The sequence below is a fragment of the Caretta caretta genome, chromosome 1 (genome assembly GCF_965140235.1).
Source record: "Caretta caretta isolate rCarCar2 chromosome 1, rCarCar1.hap1, whole genome shotgun sequence".
Taxonomy (NCBI): Eukaryota; Metazoa; Chordata; order Testudines; family Cheloniidae; genus Caretta; species Caretta caretta.
Window position 1 is genome coordinate 158,521,408 of NC_134206.1, and position 22,514 is coordinate 158,543,921.

At 42.1% G+C, this 22,514-nt stretch overlaps 1 protein-coding gene across 7 annotated transcripts in view; it reads left to right on the forward strand.

Moving 5' to 3' along the window:
• The window catches only part of LOC125643160 (cystathionine beta-synthase), a 46,968-nt gene extending 28,624 nt beyond the window's left edge, over positions 1–18,344 (forward strand). For 6 of the 7 annotated variants that reach the window (XM_075132435.1, XM_075132442.1, XM_075132453.1 and 3 more), the window contains exons 8-18: positions 962–1,031; positions 2,779–2,870; positions 3,775–3,900; positions 4,530–4,614; positions 4,840–4,945; positions 5,737–5,814; positions 7,151–7,285; positions 8,939–9,047; positions 9,981–10,010; positions 13,329–13,413; positions 14,805–18,344. In XM_075132435.1, the coding sequence (XP_074988536.1) occupies positions 962–1,031; positions 2,779–2,870; positions 3,775–3,900; positions 4,530–4,614; positions 4,840–4,945; positions 5,737–5,814; positions 7,151–7,285; positions 8,939–9,047; positions 9,981–10,010; positions 13,329–13,413; positions 14,805–14,914 (1,026 nt within the window). In that variant the 3' untranslated portion in view covers positions 14,915–18,344. The remainder of the gene's footprint in view (positions 1–961; positions 1,032–2,778; positions 2,871–3,774; positions 3,901–4,529; positions 4,615–4,839; positions 4,946–5,736; positions 5,815–7,150; positions 7,286–8,938; positions 9,048–9,980; positions 10,011–13,328; positions 13,414–14,804) is intronic. The other variant, XM_048865369.2, reaches the window with a different exon arrangement.
• Positions 18,345–22,514: the final 4,170 nt, after the last annotated feature.

Genomic DNA, 22,514 nt, shown 5'->3' on the forward strand with positions numbered 1-22,514 from the left:
TGGTTTGCATTTACAACTAACTGATTTATTAAACAAGGGAAGTATCTGTAGTTAGTGAATTGAACTGATTGTTTCTGTTCACCATATCCCTGAAGATTTTAGAAGTAGTAAATCTCATCTTCTCACACCTAGTTTTTATTCATTGATCAGAAGAGAAAAACACACTTTTCTGCCTTTTCAGCTCTGAGTCAACTTTAAAGGAATTAGTCAGTGAACTGAAGTAGTTGAATAAACTGAAATGAAGAAAATACTCTCTTTGTACCTGCAGAAGAGGCTATTGCTATCAAAAGCTGATTTAGCACTTCAAACTCTGGTTTCTGGTGCTTGCCAAGTGACTTCCACTAGTTCAGTGGTTTGACTTTCTTTAAAACTTTGGCAGCAACCATATGCTGCTCAATATTATATTTCTAATTTAATTTAAGTGATACCGATAATTATAGTTTAGGCCTTAACATAGGTTGCCATAATTTCAAATGTTTATTTTTTTTAAAAAAAGATTTAATTTAAATCTGATTTTAAATTAAAATATACACATAATTTAAATTATCTATTTTTATCCACCCTGAAAGAACCATTCTATGTTAACATAGGTTACAGAAAGACCAAGGTAATGTTATCTGCTAGGTTGGCAATTCTGTGCATCGGAGTTATACAAAGTTCAAACTTCTACAGAACATAATCCCAGAAGGAGATTGCCCTTGGCCTTCAGGGATGTTGGGACCTTAGAAGTACCTTGGCACAAAAATACCACTTACTTTAATTGGGGCAGTTGCAGGAATCTCTTCCAGGCCAAGGTAGAAAGTATTGGTAAATGGCTGAACAATTTAGAAAACTGGTGGGAGCCTATAGTGTCATTGTGAGGCTTGAACAACACTGGTCATTTTTTGACCTGCTCCTCAGACTGTGATTTTTATGAGCTGTTTCCATGGTTTCATATGTTTTCTATTGTATTTCAATGTAGTACCGCAACGCCAGTAACCCCTTGGCACACTATGACACTACAGCTGAGGAGATCCTGCAGCAGTGTGAAGGTATGCTAATTCTTCTGCTAGCACTCTTCTGAATTAACCTCTGGAGTGCTCTTCTTTTAATCACATACTCCTGTGGAAAGCAGAACAAGACTTTCAGGGGTATAGAATTGCATAGGCTCTGAGATAGTTTATGTAAAGTTTACAAAATTCAAATGAGACACACTTCTAGTTAGAAGTGTGGGATTTAAAAAAAACCAAACTTTTGCTTTTACCTTTCTATGACTGTGACCGGCCAGGCAAAGTGATGACCCCTAGATAAAGAAGTCTGCATAGCTCAGAGGAGTTGAAGACCTAGGGCATTTGAGTGTTCATGAATGGGAATTGGTTTTTAAAAAGGCTTGGCTCTTAGTCTAAATTGTGCATGTGGGTTTTGGTTTATCTTTTTTAATTTATTTTTAATTTAAATTTAATTTAATACTAGAACTCTGTGTAAGGTCCACTTACCCTATCACAAGACTTTCCTCAGTTGATGGTGCCCTCAGGAATACACATGGGTTAGGAACCAAGCTTTTTCGTAAGGTTATGATTATGTCACAACGATCACCACTGTCACGGAACCAGGAATTTTGCCATTTATGTGGACCCTGTTTCCGTGCGTTAACAGTACGTTAGTTCACTTGGATCTAGTCCCATTTCCAAGAGGACTAAATCAAAATGAACTAACAAACTGTCAGTGCGCACCCACAGGGTCCACAAGTTACCATGACCTGAGCATGAAATTATTTATTTTCCACTGTGACAGTGCCAGGAATTATGCATGATTTTATCATGGCACAGTTGTATTCAGACTTACCAGTAAGTTGTGTTTGGAGCCAGCAGAGGGAGCTTGCACATCAAGCTTCTTGGTCTGTGCCATAAAACCTCACGTTTAGCCTCTCAATGGGATTTCTGTATTTAAAGTAACAAAGCCCTACATTAGATTTTGATAGTGACAATGACCTGCATGTAAAGTGCAGTTATAGTCTGAGTTATATAATGAGTTTTTGTTTGTCTATACATGCTTTCCATGTCAGACTTCCTCCATTTACAAGTGCAAAGGTGGTTTTACTATCACTGAAGACGCATTCTGATTTCAGAACTCGTCTTGACTCTCAATCCATCTTGTAAAATCAATGGGCCTTATTCTAATCTCACTGTCAAAGGTGTAAGTCCGATGTCATTGCTTCAGTCAATGAAATCTCACCCATGTGAGATCAGAATCAGGCCCTATTTCTTGGGATGTTTTTGATTTGTAAGCATCACTTTTTATATAAGTGCCCGGAAGTTAGTGAAGTGCTCTTTAAATGATATATTACCAGAAATAAAAAACAATCAGATAAAATAATTGTTGGCCAAGTCCTGATTGTTCTATTAATGCACAAAAAGAGCTAGAATAATGACAGATCAACATCTACCACCAAACATAATAAAACAAATCCACAGATGGCAAATACGACACATACACCCCTCACCCCTTCTCCAAGCCTTGAAAACATGGGTGTTGCAGCATGCCCAAAAGGCTGTCACAAAGCTGGGCCCCGTTGCACTAAACGAGGGGGAGAAGGGGGAACAAGGTCTGAAGTTAGGACTCTGAATACACCTACTGTGAGGTAAAAGGCTACTGTAAATTGTCACCTTTCTGAGGGTAACTGCGCTTTCCTTGGAGGGAGTAATGCATCTTGTGCATTCCTGGTCTGCAATAGGATTTTTATCTATAATGCCAATGGATGTTTTCAAGGTGGTATTTGATTCCTTGCACTTAAAATAGGAAAAATAGACATGCTGGTGGTTGGAGCTGGCACAGGAGGCACCATCACTGGCGTTGCAAGAAAGCTGAAAGAGAAATGCCCAGATTGCCAAGTAAGTGGCAAACTAAAGCATCTTGGTAACTATTTCTAGCTATAAGTGTCTTGCCAAGTTCCTTGTGGGACTAAGTTCCATTTTTTTGATCTTTGCTGGTGCACTGTAATCCTTACCTGCGACACATCTGCTTGGGTGGCAGTTTTGAGCTGTTCACAAAAAGCATAGGAAGCCATCTCCTTCTCTTTTCACTTGTGACCCAAGTCAGGGTTTGATTCTGAAAATTAAACCACAAATTCCATATGGCCTGTTTTGAAAAATGTTGTTCTCCCTACTATGTATATTTTGGACACCTGTTTGTATCCAAAAGATGTTTGCACTTTCTCTTCACTGACTTTACAAGGGGTAATTCTTTAGGATCACTGAATTTCTGGCCAAATGAAACTTGTCCCATGACATGCAAATCTGTGTGTCCCTCAGTAGGCACGTATCGTTCCTGTCTCTGTTACCTTATGACTCTTTGTGCTTGCTTTTCATTTTCTGATGGAAACAAGACACTAGGTTTTAACACTAGTGCCTTGTTACACTGAGAAGACTTTCTGCTTGTTCCTGGTACAAAATGGTAAAGAGATCTGACTTCTGAGTGGGATCAGGGCAAACACTTTCCATTGAGCTAAACAAAACCTGCACAGAATGAGCTGTGCCTTTCCCCTACAATGTCCCACATCCTGACCAAGTAGGATGAGTTGCTGAAGGGTAGGAGCAACAAGACCGTTTGCAGAAGGGGACTTGCCAAAGGACAGACTGGGGGGAAAAAAGTCTTATTTCAATGACCACGGCCTGTATCTTTATGGATGGCATGACAGTTTTGTGAGGTAACAGTCCTAGCATAGCACTTTGATTTAATGGCTGTGTGTTGAAAAAACAGTGTAACGGTAGCCAAATCTGAAATCCCCTTCTCCAGATTATTGGCGTCGATCCCCTGGGCTCCATTCTTGCTGAGCCTGAAGAACTGAATAAGACTGACAAGACGACATACGAGGTGGAGGGGATTGGATATGATTTTGTCCCTACCGTGCTGGACAGATCGGTAAGTCAAGCTCCTCAATTAACCACTCCTTGCCTTCTGCTCTGAGGGGAGGGGGAGGAAATTTGAAATAGCATGGCAGCTACTGTGAGGCACACAGAGAGTGTTTCTTTGAGATTAGAGGGGTTAGGAGGCACAACGAAATCCTCTTCCCACTGTATCCCAGCAGGTAAAGCTGCCTCAGGTGAACTTCTGAGCTGGACACATTTCTCTTGCTCTTTCATGAAAACACACTGCACAGATAGCTTTTTCCCGGAACAATCCCTTTAAATAAAACCAAAAAAACCCCAACCCTCAACTTGATCTCTAGTCCAATGACATCAGGTGCCAGGTAGGACTCACTTTCCTGGCAAGTCAGCTGGGAATGGAGGAGAGTGGCCAGTTCTCCTTGTAACTTTTCCCACAGTCATTTTATTTAAAAGGTAAAGTACTTTCTACTAGTATGGGGAACACCACTAATACCACTGTAGTCTTAATTAGCGCCCCTCGTCGTCCCCCCCCCCCAAAAAAAAAGCAGTTGCGAGATGTGAAGGCAGTTGTAAGTCTATAATTTGAAGCAGCTGAACAGCATCTCCTGAAAGGGGGATAAGATCAGCTATGTCTTTTGTCTCCTGTCCCCTGCACTCTTTTAGGTGGTGGACAAGTGGTACAAGAGCAACGATGAGGAGTCTTTTGCTTTGGCACGCATGTTAATCAGAGAGGAAGGATTATTGTGCGGTAAGAGCTGGTACTAATCCTCCAAAGTTTCCTGTGAATTAGATTGCGGCATTGTGTAAATCACTTAACCTGTCAAAGGGAAACCTTTGTCAGTGTTGGGATTAGGGCTCCAGAGTTCTTTTCTCTAGCCCTGAGCTCGACCCACCTCGCTCTGATCTTATCCTCCTGTTTCACAAGTGGCTTCCACGTGTCGTGGTCTTGACTGTGTGATCTGGGTGTTGACAGGTGGCAGCTCTGGCAGCGCAATGTCCATTGCTGTGAAGGCTGCCAAGGATTTAACGGAGGGTCAGCGCTGTGTTGTCATCTTGCCCGACTCCGTCAGGAACTACATGTAAGAAACTGCCCTGTTCTCTTTCTGCTTTGAGCCTGCTGCCTTCACAGAGGGTGGGGCATTCATACAGAGTTTAGCCAAGCTTTTCCACAGCGTCTGCTGGTTTTTGTTTCCCAACTTGAGGCCTCCGGCAGGAGCCTGGTTTACAGAAGGTGGGAACTCAGCGAAAATCTGGCGCCTTTAATGTATCTCAGATTGGGCATCCAAAAATCATTGGTCACTTTGGAAAAGTTTGAGTCCTGAGTTTCTTTAACCATTTTAAATTGGATCTCTTCTGGAACTTTTCAAGGAATGGTTGTCCTCTACTATCTCTGCCTTGTGCTATGAATTGAAGAGAATACTACTGTAGTAACAACACATGCCAGGATGGTGCGGGGTGAGGTGGGGTGGGGAGGAGGGGACACAGTTTTACACTTGCTCTAAGTCCTGTGGTTAAATTCACTTGACCCCACACTTAAAATACAGCGTTACTCTGTGACACTGTTCAGTTCCCCATTTTGTAGCATGGGAGCACAAAACTGTAAATGTATTTAATTTAATAGCTTCCAGCACTTCTACTCCATTACAAGTGGTCTCATTATTTGGTTGTGCCATTTCCTTTTTTCTTTTTACAAATATTCTACCCACATATCCCTTTGCCATAAAGACTGACTGACTCAGTGCTATTATATGTTTGTAACTATACCCCTATCTGTGCTGGGGATGTAACTATGTGCCATTGTATGTACTATCAACACCAGTGTAACCTGCGGGGGAGCTCATGACTTCTTTGCTTTCTTGATGGTTTCCAGGTCCAAGTTTTTGAATGACAAATGGATGACCCAGAAAGGATTCATGAAAGAAGATGATGACATTATTAACAAACCTTGGTAAGGCAGTCCTGTTCATTTGAGTTTTGTGAGCCTATTGCAATGGGGTGGGCAACGTTAAATTGCACTGTAGCTTGCCGTGTTTCCTTGTCTGTTTGAATTGATCCTCTGTACATTTGGGGATATGGTGATGGCTACTTAAATCAGTAGAAATATTTTTAGTTATTCACTTCGAGAAAGCTTAGATTCTTTTGACTTGGTGACAACTTCAATTCTTAAATGAATGAAAACTTTTTAAACTCTTCCCTCAGCCCAGTTATTCTTGATGTTTTAATGCCTCATTGATGTTTATAGTGTCATCTACTATTCATTAGGCAGGTTGAGATGCATATATGCTTTTGGGGGGCAGGGAACTGTCTTTTTCTTTTGTTTGTGCAGCACCTCATACAATGGGGCCCTGGTCCATGACTAGCACTCCTAGGCACTGCAGGAACAAAAATAATAATCCTTTGTCAAGTACAGTGAAATGGACATTGTCAGCTTGACATCTAATCAGTATCAAAACAGTTAAAAGAAGTTTGGGGGTACTTAACTGCCCTAAGGCCCATGCTAGACTTCATGGTTTTCCATCTTTAAACAAATCCCTGCCTGTCTCTCCTGTTGCTGCTGGAAGACCCACACACAAACACGAGGGGGAAAGTTTGCAAACAGTCTGTACAGAGAACACTGACTGGACCCAGAGTGAGCAAATTGGAAAAATACCTTCTAAGGTCTTCATTTGTGTTGTAATGCCCAGAAGCCCCAGGTAGGATTCGAACTCTGCTGTGGTACATGCTGTACTAACAGAATAAGAGACACATTCTGTTTTTACAGTTATTTAGATGGTTAGCAGTTTGGGGCAGGGACTGTCTACTATGTGTGTGTGCAGTGCCATGTACAGTAGGCCTCTGACCTTGGCTGGGGCCTCTTGACATTACTGTATGATAAATGATGGATGTTTAGTTTTGAGCCAAGATGCAACCCGTGGTTGTACCAGACAGTTGGATGAAATGGAGGTTGAGGGTAATGCTGATAAGAGCACATGGCTCCACAAACTATCTAGGTGTCTCACTAAATGGCTTCAAGTCCATTAAAATGTTCTTTTCCTTTTTTGTAAATCAAGATCCAAATAACCAACTGGAGGTATCTGTAATCTCTGCTGGCCATTTGCCATGCAAGGATAGGAATCAAATAAGATGGAAAAGGGACACGGTTGTAATTGTTTCCCTTCCTGAGTCCTGAAGACCCAAGTGAGCCTTTCTGCTGGTAGTGAGGGGAAATCCTGTAAGGTATTTTAGGGCCTGGCGGTTTCAGAATGATCAGACGAGTTGCTGTAAAAACTATGTTTTGTCCACAGGTGGTGGCACCTCAAAGTTCAGGAATTAAGTCTCTCTGCCCCCCTGACAGTGCTTCCGGGCGTCACCTGTGAAAAGACCATTGAAATCCTCCGAGAGAAGGGATTTGACCAGGCACCAGTTGTTGATGAATGTGGGTATGTTCAGATATCAATATCTTCCTCCCTTCCCTCCCCCTCCAAAACAAACCTGTAAGTCAAGTTTCTATTTCTTATTTACTGTTTACACACAGTAAATGAGAAGTGTGTCTTCTGTCATTTAATTCTCCAGCATCTCCTGCAGGGTCAACAAGAGTTCAGAAATGTCATATTACATACCACACAGCTTTCAGATTTAAAATGCTGTCCTGTCAGGACTACCCTGCTCTTGGCCTAATAGGTCTCTAGATACCATGACCTTATATTTGAAATGTCTCTGTCTATAATGAAGAAGTCCCTCCATTTTTGTCTGGGGGATCGCTGTGGACTCCTGGTGAGGAATAGATCAAAGCAAAACCTCTCATTTAATAAAACGGAGGGTGAACCACCACCTTTGCAGGGTTGGGTGTTCTCCGTAGATTCTTCATGGCATTTTGCTGCAGTGAAAACTGGAAAGTGGTCGCTAACCTGGGCCTAAAGAAATTTTAAAAATCTCAGTCCTTGAGGCCACATCCAACATCTTCATTCCCTCAGCCTCCATTGGTGAGCCTGCTGAATGGCAGAAAGCTGAATGCTGATCTTTAGTGGGCTGGGGGGGGAGGCCGGCAGAGACTATTTAAATCTGCAGGTTCACTTAAACTACATGCAATCATGGTCAGACAACTGAGTGATTAGATAGACAGTAGAGGAAACCACGAGTTCACCCAAACCTTCTGTTACTAGCTAGGAGCTCTGAGTCATTGCTACGGTGTCCATCAGCCTTGTCATTTGGAATCCCCCTGAATTTAGTGTGTGCCAGCACACGCCACAGTTCAGTGGGAAGGACCCAAAACTATTAGCCCCACTTTCATTTTGGCTCTGGGAGCTGAGCACAGCCAGGTAGGAGGGAGGTCAGTAAAATGGCTAATTACAGCAAAAGTAGGGAAGACTCCCATTTTAAGTGTAATCCAGCCAGGACATTCACACCCAAACCCAGGACTTTCCCAGAAAACCGGCATGTCTGATCACCCAAGTTTTGAGCCTCCTTGCAGAGCAGAGTTCACTTGGGGGATATCGACACAGCAGCAAGCCTCCCAGCTCAGGTCGACAGACTAGGGCTTGTGCTACCAAGCTGAAAATAGCTGTGTAGACCCTGGAGCGTAGGCTCTGAAGCCCACCCTCTTCCCTGAGCCTCCGAGCCCAAGCTGCGCTGTCTGCACAGCTATTTATTACTGCAGACGCACGAGCCTGCGTCTGTCGAGGTGGGCTTGGAGCGGGCTGCCACTCACTGTGGAGGCACGCCCTTGGTGGCTCTGTCTGCAGTGAGGGTGCGGAGATGAGGGAGAGCTGCATGGTCCGCCTCCCCGCGGCGTGGGGGACAGGGTTTCGGAACCTGGGCTGTAGCCCCAGCAGGAACATCTGCATGGCCATTCCTAGCCCCGCAAGCCTGAGTCAACTGATCCAGGCTCTGAGCCTCAGAGCTGTTGGTTTTTCTTTGCTCTGTAGACACCCTCAGAATCTGAGAACACCTCTGAAAATGGTGATCTACACCATTAAGCCAGTTGAACTGACTTTTGGCCATCCCTCTGAGGAAAGCCTGCTGAGCGTGCGGTTCACTTGTTTCTAGAAAACCCTGGGTGTCTGCCATTGTTTGACCATGCCTCCTCTTTTCAGTGTGATTTTGGGAATGGTTACCCTTGGGAACATGCTTTCTTCGTTACTTGCTGGGAAAGTTCAGCCATCAGATCATGTCGGCAAAGTAATCTACAAGCAATTCAGACAGGTAAACCTGCTCTGTCATCTACTTTATTGTTAAAGTATTGTTGTAGGTATCTGAGCATTACAGTGGCATCAGCTAGCGTAAGATTTGAAGCGGGGCCATACAGAATCTTCTGTTTGAGAATGTGCCACTATGCATGCAGACCTGGGTTTGGATCTCATTTTAGACTCTAAACTCAGCCTGGGGTCATTGAAAGGCTCCCAGACTTGAGTTGGTTTATGGTGCTACATCAGACCATTGAACCCTGGTGGGTTTGATGGGGACTTTTTTCTTGTCATTGGGATTTCTTTTCATTCCCCCCCCCCCCCCCCCCCGCACACACACACACACAAATCTGAATGTAAAACTGAGTGGTGTGAGCCTCCATGGGAAGAAATCATTGAACTTCAAACAGCTCTTTTGTGTAAATTCCAATGGCAGTTGAAACCAACAAGTGCTCGCTTTGCAACAAAGACTGGAATTGTCACAAGCTGATGGCTGATTAGTTCTGACTGCCATCAAAGTGCATAAAGCATTATGCCAGGCAAGTCTACCTGGCAGTCGATGTGCCATATTTATCGTACAGTAAATGGGGATAATGGTACTGAGCTCCCGTGTAAAGCACTTGGAGATCTACTGATGATAAGCACTACAAGAGCTAGGTGATATCATTAATTGGGGAGCTTATGACACTCAGAATAAATAGTAGGATATTATGTTTTGTGACATAGCTTTCTTCAGGCTTTAGATTCAATATTATATTTAGGAGTAAATAATTAGATCCATAATGGATCTTAATTATTAATATTTAAAATTCTGGAGAAGGAATTGTATTCAGCTATATCTCATTATATTCTTATGTATAATCTACTGGCTGCTTGTTTTATAGCTTGGGAGAAGGAGGAGCGCTAGTGCTTTACAGACAAAACGAAAGAAAAATATTTTTTTTCTCCCTAGACATCAAATCAAACATCAGGTGAAACTCTGGTGTGTAACATAACTATTTTAGTTCCTGTCATCCCTCGCTTTGCTGGTCCCTATGTTGCTCGTGCCTGTATGGTGTATTCATTGTTGTATCTGTAATAGTCAGTTCTTTGTGCCTCTCCTCCCATTTTCTCCTGAAATACGCTGATTGAACATCCCTCTTTCCCCAGCTCCCTCCCCTGGTATCTGCCACTGCTAATATGCTGGCACAAATACAGTTCTCTGTTTAAAAAAAAAAAATCTGAATTGTTATTATTAATTGTGTTACTGTAGTACCCAAGAGCCCTAGTTGTGAACCAGGACCCCATTGTGCTAGGTGCTCTGCAGACCCAGAATAAAAATAGTCCCTGCCCCAAGGAGCTTACAGTCTAAGTATGTATAAAAAAAAAAAAAAGAATTCTAGATGTTTGCTTTTTTTTTAATTTGGAATTAAAAAGTTTTATTTAATTTTACAACTAATTTGGAATCTGTGTCAGTGAAATGGGGAAAAACTTAAGAGTCCTCATTGTCCCAAAGATGGTGTAAAGTATTGTTTGAAGGAAGAGAGCTTTAAGGCACACTTCAAATAAAATGGATATGTTTGGTGTGACTGGAAGGCAAAGTGAAAATAAGGAAACTTCTCTCATGTATGGGAGTCACAATAATTTTCTTACCAACTGGTCACCTTAGATTTGAAGAAGAATTACTGTTTTGATTTAAAATGACCAGCTATGCATTTAGTCTCCTGAAGCCATGAAACATTAGAGTCACAAAATAACCTATTCAAAAACAGGTACTTCAGATTACCGAATAGAGAGGATGGGCCATCCTTGTGAAAAAGGCACAAGACTTTGAATCAGGGAATCTGAGTGTTATTGGGATTAACAGCAGATCCTAAAGTATGCTGGGCATTATGCAGGTGTATAGGAAAAAACAGCTGCCTTGAAGAGCTACCAAACTAAAAAGGCCAAAACAGACAGTGGGGAAAGTGAGACTTGACAATCAAAGCAATCATTGGGATTGGCTGCGTGTTGCTAGTTTTTCTGTAGTTTTTTAAAACTCTTTGGAGTAGAAAAGTAGGCTGAGGAGGAATATCAGGAGCATATGTTAGCAGGAGCAATAACATTTTATAGGGGGTGGATATACCACAGAGGGTAGCTTGAGTGAAGGTGGTAGCGGAGGGAGTGTGATGGAGAGAAGAGACCAGAGCAATAACCAGCTTCCTGCATGACCTTGGGCAAGTTGCTTAGCCTCTCCTGAGCATTCGTTTTCCCCATTTGTAAAATAGGGAAATAATAATCCTTCCTCACGGGAATGGTGTCCATCTTAAATTCCTGAGTGTCTGTAAAGTGTTTGGAGAACGTCAAGTTGCTAGTAGCCCAAAGTATATAAATGAATATGAACAGGAAATAGAAAAGAGATGTTAAACCTCAACAATTTCCTTTTATATATTTTGAAAATGAGCCTCTATTCTTGCACCCAAGCTTTTTGCATGAGTAAGTCTGGATGCTCAAGGGTTTGTATGTTCTCAGGCTCATTTTTGCTTGCACAAATCTGGCAGCAACACCACTTATCTGATTTGTGTGTACACAGTTTTTTTAACCTGAGGCTCTTTACTGGAACAAGCTTTTATTTTGCTGTAAGCTAATCTTTTCTGTAAATAAAACTTTCCTAACTGATGGGAAGTCACAAGGCATCTGTAATTATCATGGCCCAGGAGCTGTATTCTGCGAAATAATGACTGGTCTGAGGCATTAGTTGGCATCCTTATGCATTGCCGTGTGTCACTAATACCAACAGGTCATTCCTCCCTGAGAAATTTCCCACATTAAGGTAGTTGTTACTGTGCCAACTGAGAAGGGGAGAAATAAAATTTTTAGTGGGAGATGCATTTTCTTTTCAGTCTGTTTCAGTCCCACACTGAGCTCCTTGCAGGATAAAGGCTGTACTCCAGGGGTAGGCAACTTACGGCACCCGAGCTGATTTTCAGTGGCACTCACACTGCCCAGGTCCTGGCCACTGGTCCGGGGGGCTCTGCATTTTAATTTCATTTTAAATGAAGCTTCTTAAACATTTTAAAAACCTTATTTACTTTATATACAACAATAGTTTACTTATATAATATGGACTTGTAGAGAGAGACCTTCTAAAAACATTAAAATGTATTACTGGCACGCAAAACCTTAAATGAGAGTGAATAAATGAAGACTCGGCACACCACTTCTGAAAGGTTGCCGACCCCTACTGTATTCTATAGAAGGCAAGTTCATCTGTGGTGTAACTTCACAGAAGTGTCCTTATAGGGTGACCAGATGTCCCGATTTTATAGGGTGACCAGATGTCCCGATATTTTGGGCTTTTCTTTATATGGACTCCTATTACACACACACTCACACCCCGATTTTTCATACTTGCTGTCTGGTCACCCTCCGTCCTTATAAAAGGTACAGCTGATAGCCCGTATTACTTTTTGGATGGAAAATCACCAAGCTAATATACCAGATTTGTTTTCAGATTGATGGGAGCACACAGATAATACCAAAACATGATTGTTCATGGAATGCTATTTTTTGCTTTCTTTTAAATACCCAACAAATGAGATTAGCCTGTAGGGCCAAATTTTCAAATGTATTAGGCACTTAACTCCCTTGGCAATTAGGGTGGCTGAATACCTTTAAAAAAATCTGGTCTTTAGTGCTTTATTGTTCTGTGTTGCTAAATAAAAGCCTAACAATAGTTGAAGCAGGTTCATTGAATTCTTGATTCTGAGTTCTTTGTTTGTTGCTCCCGAGTAATATGTTAGCTCGGGTTTGGGTTTTTTTGTTTTTGTTTTTTTTTAACGGCTGTTCTCGCTGCTACCCTCCTCAAAACCTCCTTTTTCCAAATCAACTGACAGTCTGATTTCCCACCCTCTCACTTCCATTCCCTCCAGAGTCATACAGGTGAGTATAGTCTTATGTTTACATAACATCATTGTTTCATTACACACATGGAGCACTGATTTTTACCTCTTAGTTTTTTTTTAAAAAATCTTTCCTGTCTTTAGAGTGTGTGGGTATGTGTGAAAATGAAAATTTCAGGTGCTACATCCCCTGGATTTTTTTTTTCTTTTTGTCCAGCTTTTTTCCAAGACCCACAACATTTAACAAACCCCAAGAACTCAGTGGGATGTGGATTCATTAAGTAGTAGTTGTACTCTACGGCACTTTAAACATGAACGATGCTTTACAAGTGCTAATTCTTATAATTTTAACGGTCTCTAGGATGGACGGGGGGCGCTGTTGAACTTTTATGTTATTACAGGACACTTTGCTTTTAAGTTTGGTAACTTTCTCTCTTTAGATTCATCTGAAAGACAGCTTGGGGAAACTTTCTCATATCCTGGAAATAGACCACTTTGCTCTAGTTGTACATGAACAGATTCAGTGTGAGTATAACATAACACTCCTTGTGAAAGGTAGTGTAGTGTGTGTGTGTGTATATGTGTGTGTGTGTGTATAATAAAAACCAGTACCAAATGACACGGTGAGCTGTTATGTATGAGGCATTATATATTGTGTGGCAAAAGTTGGGTAAACCAAAGGCCCCAATCATCTTACCCATGTAGATATTCCTGTATAACATCATTACTAACATTGGATCACGAGAATGATGAAATGATTAGAAACATTCTTTACGGTGAGACTCAAGAAGCTCAGTCTGCTTAGCTTAACAAAGAGTAAGTTAAGGGGTGACTTAATCACAATCTGTAAGTATCCACATGGGGAACAGAAATTAGATAAGAGGGCTCTACCAGCTAGTAGACAAAGGTATAACAAGTTCCAGGAGTTGAAAGTTGAAGCTAGACAAATTCAGTCTAGGGAAAAAGTGCACATTATAACAGGGAGGGTAATTAACTGTTGGACAAACTTACCAAGAGTTGTGGTAGAACTCGCATCACTGGAAATTCTTAAATCAAGAGTGGATGTTTTCCTAGAACATTGCTCTAGTTCAAACAGGAATTAATTCTAGGAAGTCCTGTGGCCTGTGTTATTCAGAAGGTTAGACTACATGATCACAATGGTCCCTTCTGGCTTTATAGTTTAAGAATCTATGAGCATTGTGACAATGCACCGCTTTGCATTGAGAAAATGTTTTTCTGATTGACCTCTAGCTTTTTTTGTGGGTTCTTAAAGTTACTGTAGAACACATCATAGCATCAGAGTCATTCAAATTGTTCTTTCCATTGTGCATTACCTTGCATTTTTCTATACAGAATTTCACCTGTTAGTGTGTTACCCATTTGTTTCCTTTGTTAGATCCCTCTGAAGTGACTCTCAAGCCCCTGTAGACTTCACTAAGCTAAACAGTTGTCTTTTGCAAATGTTGCCTCTTCACTGTTCAACCCATTTCCAGATCATTCAAATAATGCGAAGTATTAAGTCTCCTAGTACAGCAACGTGAGGCACTACATTGCTAACATCTTCCATGTTGAAAACACAATTTATTCCAAACTCTTATCTCTCAGCTAGTTCTTAATCCATGACATAAATTTACCTCTCTTCCCATGACTATTTAGTTTCCTTTGCAACCTTATGAGGAAATTTAGCAAAGGCTTTCATTTCAGTAATTCCTAGAGCGCTGTCAATAAGAATGGCAGCTCACCTCCATCTGAATGTACAATCGGTTGGGTAGGTTGGCTTAACCAGACCTGCAGGCCTCTAGTATTTTGGAGTCATAGTTGGCTTCTAGTTTTAGGCAGCAGTAGATAAAAATTGAGTATGTGTGTTTGGTTTGAGCCTTGCAAAGTAGGAAAAATCTTCTTGTGTTTTTCTGTAGATCTCAGTGACGGCTCCTCCAGTAAGAGACAGATGGTGTTTGGCGTTGTTACAGCCATTGACTTGCTTAACTTTGTGACTGCACGGGAGCGGGAAAGAAGGGCCACCTAAGTTCAAGGACCACTCTGTTTGCAACATCTTCCATGGCATTTTACAATCTCTAGAAAGAATCATGTCTCTCTTTCTCTCTTTTCCTTCGCTAGAATGTTCTGTCTCATGTTTTTATTTTTAGAATGTTAAAAACAACACAGCTGGAATCATCCCGACTACTGTGATGTAACAGCACATCTAAGTGTTGCAGAGCTTTTCAGGATTGTTAGCTCTCAGCCTCCTGAAATTGGTTGACCTGGATAGCATTTATATAAAAAACAAATGTTAGACCTCACTGATTTTAAGTCTAATACACTGTTAACACTTAATTGAAGGTAATAAAGTGAACAGCCAAGCCATTTTGTTGGAAGCTGAGACTAGAGCAATCTAGGAAGACTGCCTGTGAGACTGTGTGTTGTTCATTAACATAGAATAAGTCAAAGACTGTGGATTTGGTGACAATATGGGTATGCCTTACCTAGTAAAACATTTCTGTATCTTTTCACAATGCGATGGTTAACTTGAAACAGGGTTGAGGTAAATCCTGGACTCCAACTCTAGGGTTTACCTCCAGCAGCTGTTTTGAGTCAGAGCTATCACTTGCCTTGTCTTGACTGAAATATGGCAGTGAGATAGCTAACACAAGCAAGTGGTCTTACTATAAAAGCCACACCTTTTTATTAGTGAAGACACAGCTCATATCATTTATTTTTGCCTGGCTGAATAAGCACATGTGTAAACGACAATAAATCAAAATCAGATCAAGCTCTTTAAAGAGCGAATTCTTAGCGGTTATGGCATGTTTGATGCATGACAAGAAGGCAGACCTTTCCCCTGAAAACTTTTATCTAAGACTGACCTACCTTGAACTGAAGGTCTTACGCCTACACCTGGGTTATACAACGTCATTCTTTCCCGGCAGGAGCAAGGCGAGGCCCTGTAAGATCCTTTCATAGCAGCCCCCTGGCTCCTCAAGTTCTTCTGAACTCTAGATGTTACTGCAGGGAAGAAACACTAGCTTCTGTGATGTATAACAAAACATAAACACAACTACGACAAAATCCTACCCTTACTTAGACATATATAATGGACTACAGGCAATAGGGCTGCATATGTCTGAGAGAGGACAGAATTTGGCCCATAACATTTAACTAGTGTACTGAATACACTGTGACCAAACTTACCAGTGCCCCACTGCAGTGGCATTGTCTGAGCCAGTCACAGTGGAGGGGATGCTGTGCAGTTAGCTAGGTGTAACTGTATGGATTTCTTTTAGCTACAGAGGCTTCTGGTCTCTCATTTGTATCTGACTTGCATTAGTTTAGTGTTGCCCTTTCTCAAACTGTTCAGTCCCCCTAACCCTGTACTCTGGCTAATAGCAGCTCTCGGCCACTCTGCAGTGGTTTACATGATAACTCTACAGTTATGGGGGGCAGGGGGAGAATCTACTTCCTATCTCTATTATGACTGCTGTGATCCTCCTCTGATAAGTTATTTGCCACAATAAAGCTCTCTGCAGCACAGAGTTGCTGTTTCGGCTTCTCACTCCCTTTAGCTGTAGCAGAAAAATTCTACAGTTTACACAAAAAGCCAGACAAAAACTCCCAAAGAAACTGCAGCTGTCAATCAACTAAAAGAGGGATTTATATATATATATATATATATGTATGTATGTATGTATATAATGAAAATACAGCTGGGTGGGGTCACCCATCTGTATTTTCATTTCCCTCCTTCTTTTGATCTCTGCAGGTCAGCAGGTCTCTTAGCCCCACAAATGCTGTCACATTTGCTTTGCAGTTTGAAAATCTGCAGCCCCTGCCTCCCAATTTAGTTTTGAACACAAACTGTAAACAAAAGTATTAGTTATTCTGGGGACAGTAGCCTTGCTGGCCTGGAGAGGAGAGAAATTAATGTGTAATGGGAGATGAGAGTTAAGACTGGCTTTGGAGGTTTCTTTACCTTCTGTAGCATGACAGTCTCTATTTTGTTTTGTAACTGCTTCTCTTTACTCTTAAAAGTTGAATATTAAAAAATTTCATCATAATAACAACTTCAGGCTGCTTCATGTTAACTCTTTAATGTCATGTCCATGGCTACTAAAGGCTTCTGCCTTTGGCCTCTAAGCTTGTTCAACCCAGGGTATGATTACCTCAACACCAGAAATCCCCTGAAGTTACTGTTATAACAAAGTTACACAAAGTGTCTGAAAGACTTAAAAACTCTCCCTGTTGCTTGGAGCCAGTGAGCAGTTTAGATTGCATTAAAGAAATGCTCCCTTCCACTTGATCCTGGACTGATTTAAGTAATTATCTATCGATGGAACAGTACCATTCGGAGGGAATCTAATAGACCGTTGCATCTGGCAGAATCGTCCCAGTCCTGAAATGACTTGGAGAAAAAGTAATCAAATGCAGCGGTCTGTTCAAAACTCCCTGTGTATTCTTTGGCAGCGGTTCTCAAACTGTGGGTCGGGATTGCCTAAAAATCTCTGTATTTACTGTGCTGTGAAGACCAAATAAGGCTGGCAGAGAAGTGTGTGTGTGAGAGAGAAACTCAAGTCTTATGTCGAAAGCTTGAATAGAACTATTTTTACTGGTGTGTGTGTGTGTGTGTGTGTGTGTATGCACCCTCCATATTATCTAGATTTTGTGAACGGATGCTGGCTACCTTACTTAAAACTACTTTACATAGGGATATTTGTTGAAATGTTGCATTGCATTTGTATGTCTTCTCTTTAAATTTCAACCCTTTTGGTTTACTAGTGACTCTGTAAAAACATTAGAGTTTTCTTATATGAAGGCAATTTTTCAACTAAATCTGTGGAATTCATCTTTGCAAGGTTTGCTAGTAACTTCATGTGTCAGATAAGGATTTAGAGAGAGCTTTAAAGTTCTTTTTCCAATCATGCCATTTCTGTGGCTGACTCCAGAATTCCATGTATGTAGTGTAATTGCAGCCGTGTCGGTCCCAGGATATTAGACAGACAAGGTGGTGAGGTAATATCTTGTATTGGACCAACTTCTGTCGATAGAGACAAGCTTTTGAGCTACACAGATCTTCCTGTAGCTTCAAAGCTTCTGGTCCAATAAAAGACACTGTCTCTCTCACCTTGTCTCTCCAGAATTCCATGTAATTCAATTAATTGCTCCTGTTGGACAGACGTAATCTTCACAGAGTTCACCACTGGGTGCTGTCTTAACCTATAGATTGCAATACTGAGCTTCATGCAGCAAGTAATACACTGTTTTAAATGACGTTAGCCATTGCAGACTTCATTCAGCGCTCTTTCTTACTGTTTAATGTCAACATTTAAGCTACTCTACGGTGATTAAGGGAAGTCTTTTATGTTTTAAAGGGAAAATATTCAATACAATGTGCTGAATTTATTGCACAAAAGTTCAATGTACATTATAAAGAGTTCAATAAAAGCTACTTGAGTGACTTAAAATGGATGGGTATATTTTTAATTTTGCTGTTGGCAGTCCAAGTTGAAAGTACCTTTGACTATAGACCTGTTGAGTGAAATTTTCAACAGTCATAAGGCACCACCCAGTTCCAATTGGTTGACTGTAACTTTATCTGCCCTTTTTATCTCTCTGGAAGGAGCTGGGGATATGTGAGGATCCTGGCAGAGAGCCATGTTTTTGTCTGACCTATGTTTCATAACAAAACACATGCAACGGTAAAGATGCAAAACTTACACACACAAAAGGCAAATGCTAACGTGTTTACAGCAGCATTTACTTACCCACATTGCAAGCCTGTATTGATTACTAATTAGACTGATATTTGCATACATGAATAAATAGGAACAATACGGATCAGTTAGAATTTTATGAGAACTTGGTGTCTTTTTTGGTTGTACAGTAAACTCATAATGTTAATGATTCATTAACAAAACTTTTAGTTTTTAATTTTCTTTCTTTTTTTAATAAAAAATAAGCTGCCAGGGGAGAGGGGAAACGCTATCTGCATTGTTATGAAACTACTTGTTTGTGTGTGTTGCATAGTTACAGTGCCTCAGTTAATTGCTCATCTTAAACCAGAGTAGAAATGATTTATTTGCTATGCACTAAAGTAAACATTTAATCTCCTTGCAAAAAATTAAGTTATAATTTGCACAGCAACAGCTCTTCATTGCGGACTAGCTACATGTGAAGTTTGCAAGCTCGAGTCTTTTAGACCTATGTGTATGAAGATTTTCCTTTTTTTTAAAGCAGAGAAATTATATTTAGAATGCCCCCCAGCCCCCATCAATAATAGCTGGACAGATTTTTTTTCTTCCAAACCTCCATTTTTGGTATCAATCAGAAGATTAGATTGTGTCCTATTTTTTCCCCTTTCCTTTTCTTTTTGGAATGTTTCAGCCCAATGGGAGAATTTTGCAAGAAAGGAGTGACTGTAGCACACTTATAATTGAAGTCACAGTGCAACATCTGCTCTAACGTTTTGTGACTTAATGTTTCTTTAAGTTCGTCTTTTGAGGTGTTGATCAGTGACCCAGTCTAAAAGTCATTCTTGGACAGGAGGTCCTGGATTGCTCAGTGGATGGGTAATACAACACGAAGACACCCTGAATAGCGCCTAGATTACTGGTTGAAATATAGCCCACCTAGGTAGCGATTGCAAATAACTTCTATCAAATATGTTTGGTAGCATATAGAAAATGAATTCTGATCATTTCAGTCCAATATCTAGTAGACAGGTGTTGCTTGCAAACCCGCTATTGCAATGATGGAGGGCTGGTGGTGGCCACAGCAGAGAACAATGGCTAACGGGGCATGGAGGAACAAGGCAGTCTTAGTCATAGGCTAAAGCTGTCTGCCTACAGTGCCACTTTCAGTGCAGCAGCAAAAGAGTGTCTCTGATCACTCCCTTCAGTTCATTCCCAAACTCCTGTTCAGCCTGCAGTTTCTATCCACTTGCTTAGTCACCCCACTCCAAAAAGGGTTTCCTATTTCTGCTCACTTGTGTGCAGCAGTTCCAAACATGCCCCCAAATCCTTTTGTACATTTGCTTCTTGAAGCACTATGCAGCTAAAGCGAAGGACGCTGGGGGTACCCTTTGGTTCTAAAGGCAGCTGCTGTGGGTGACTGATCAGAAACAGGGACCCCTTTTGGTAAGAGGAAGTGACACTGATGGGAGACATGGTGGAAGGGAGGAAGCCTAGATTTGCAAAACAGTAAGGTATGCCTGGGGTTGATAAATGATTGAACCCTCCTCATCCCTAGAGGTGCTCCCCCTGAATAAGGGTGGGACAGTGCTCAGAAGCTTGCAAGGTACAATCTCTGCTGAGCCTGTTCTGTAGATAGAGGACTTCAGTCCACAAAATGACCTTTCATAAGCAATAAATTCCCTTTTAGAAAAAAGTCCTGTTACTGGTGGAGGTGCCTGTATCTATCCCCTCTGGATGGTAAAAGCTGAAAGTCTCACAGACATGCTGGAGATGGGCAGAGGGAGCTCAAAAATAAAGGCAGACCCCCAAAAAAATCCTCAATATTGTCTTTTTAAAACAACTCAGGATTTTGGGGGTCTAACTCAGGAGTTTTGAACCTGTGGGTTTGGTAATGCTGGGATTAGCGAGGAAAAGGAGGTAGCCGGTGCTGCTCTGCCCTACCTGCCCTCAGTTTGGGGGACACAAGGACATGCAGGACACAGGCGCAGCCCAATGGTCAAAGATTCTGATCTTGTAGGCATAGGGCACAGGTGCACACAAGCATGCTCCACCTGGACAAAATATCTCAGAGTCAGCAGGTAAGGTAAGTGATGGTTCTTTCTGCCCCCAGTTAAACCTGTGCAAGTGTGCTGGAAATACAGTTGCACGAGCGCAAGTGAGGGCTAGTTTTAAAGGCAATAATTACATAAGGCAGTCAGTCCTGTTAGTGAATTAACAGCATGTAACCCTTCTGCCAGTCAGAATTGGCAGCAACGAGGGCCGGATTCAGTATCTAGGGGTTCCTTTTCAACAATACAACACAAAACTGGCTCAAAACCCTCACCCAGTGACCTGGGACAATTAGACACCACTTCCTGTAAGAGGTAATACTTCCCCTCTTGCAAGCACAGAGTCTGGGTATAGCAAAAACTTTTAATAAAAGGAGGGAAGTAACTCAGCATTAATTTGGGAAAACACCACAAGTATGTTCATAAACATAAACCCAGAGCAAAAGACCCATCCCCAAGTAAGTTGAGCAATGTCCTTTTCCCCTCAGGTTCGAAAGTCCAGCAACCCAAAAGTCCTTTTAACGTGCGCGTCCCTTCTCAGCAACTGTGAGTGGGGTGCAGTCCTTGGTCAGTGCAGCCCCAGAGTCCAGAAGTTCATCTGCAGAATTCACTTCCCACCCTGGCTGGAAAGTGGGGGGTTGGGGGGTAAAGAGGCACCTTACATGCTCTGCTGCTCGGACACTCGCTCGCCACACCTCTCCACTAGCTACCTTACTGGGCACTTGCCATGCCGTTCTGCCAGCCGCCTTGCTAGCCACGCTGCTCTGCCAGCTTCCCACTCACCAAGATGTCTTCAGGGCCCACCACTTAACACAGATCTTAATGATCTCAGCTGTTAGTGGTGGGTCGGGGGGAGAAGAGGGGAATGCCTCATTGCTGGTGCACCCTGGGCAGTCTCTTGCACCAGAAACACTGTCCCAAAATAGGTCTAATACTTAGGCCTAGGTATCAGTGATTTCAGCTTTGCAGCGCGTAACAAGACTCTCAATTAAGTCTAAATTACTTCTTTTATTATACTGTGGAGAGAGCGAGGGTTAAATGGTGTCCAGGACCTTAAACAGGGCCCTCACCGCCAAGTACCTGTCCCCACCCTCTCTCAACTCATTGGGCTTTGGAACCCATGTCCCCTGCCTAGCAAGTGCCATTCAGTTGAGGGTAAGGCCCTCCATTGGGGTATGCCAGGCACAGTTCTGCTGCCCTCAGTTCACACCGCAAGGATAGCAGCCCCTTTATTACTCCTGCCGCAGGAGCAGGGAGACTGGGGATCCAGCCCCAGCCACACATAATTATTTGGGCAAGCAATTCCATCATGCTGAGTGTCTAAGCAGGGTGGGCGTGCTCATGCAAACGAGATCAACTCCTGAAGTCCTTTTGCACAGCTCACCACTAGATGTCAGAGGAGAGCTCATTCAGACTGTTTACATCCATAACACAAAAATCCTCTGAGGACACTAGGCGAGAATTGTTTAGATTTAGTAATGCAGAGACAGCCAAACTAATTGCTTAAATATAGGCAGCAAGAAGAGCTAGATTCATAAAGGGACTTGGTTGCCAAAGTTCAACATTTAGGCACCGCTGAGATCTTCACAGCTCCTCCTCAGTTACCCTCTAAACTTGTGGGTGCCTAAATTCCCTAGTTGCCTAGATCTCTGCCAGTAAAGTCCCCATAGCCCCTTAGCTCACACAGGTGAGCATGTGCAAAACTGCCTAAGTCCAGACTCTGCCAAGCTGCGAGGTGCCCTAGCTCACACCTACACCCCTAGATGTCCACCCGCCTGTCTCGCTGACAGGGCTTGATCTGGTCGCGGTGCTCAGAGCATGCCAACTGGCTAGGTCTCGCACAACAGACAGCTGAGGGCAACCTGTGTATATGCATGCGCTTACTCGCCTGCTG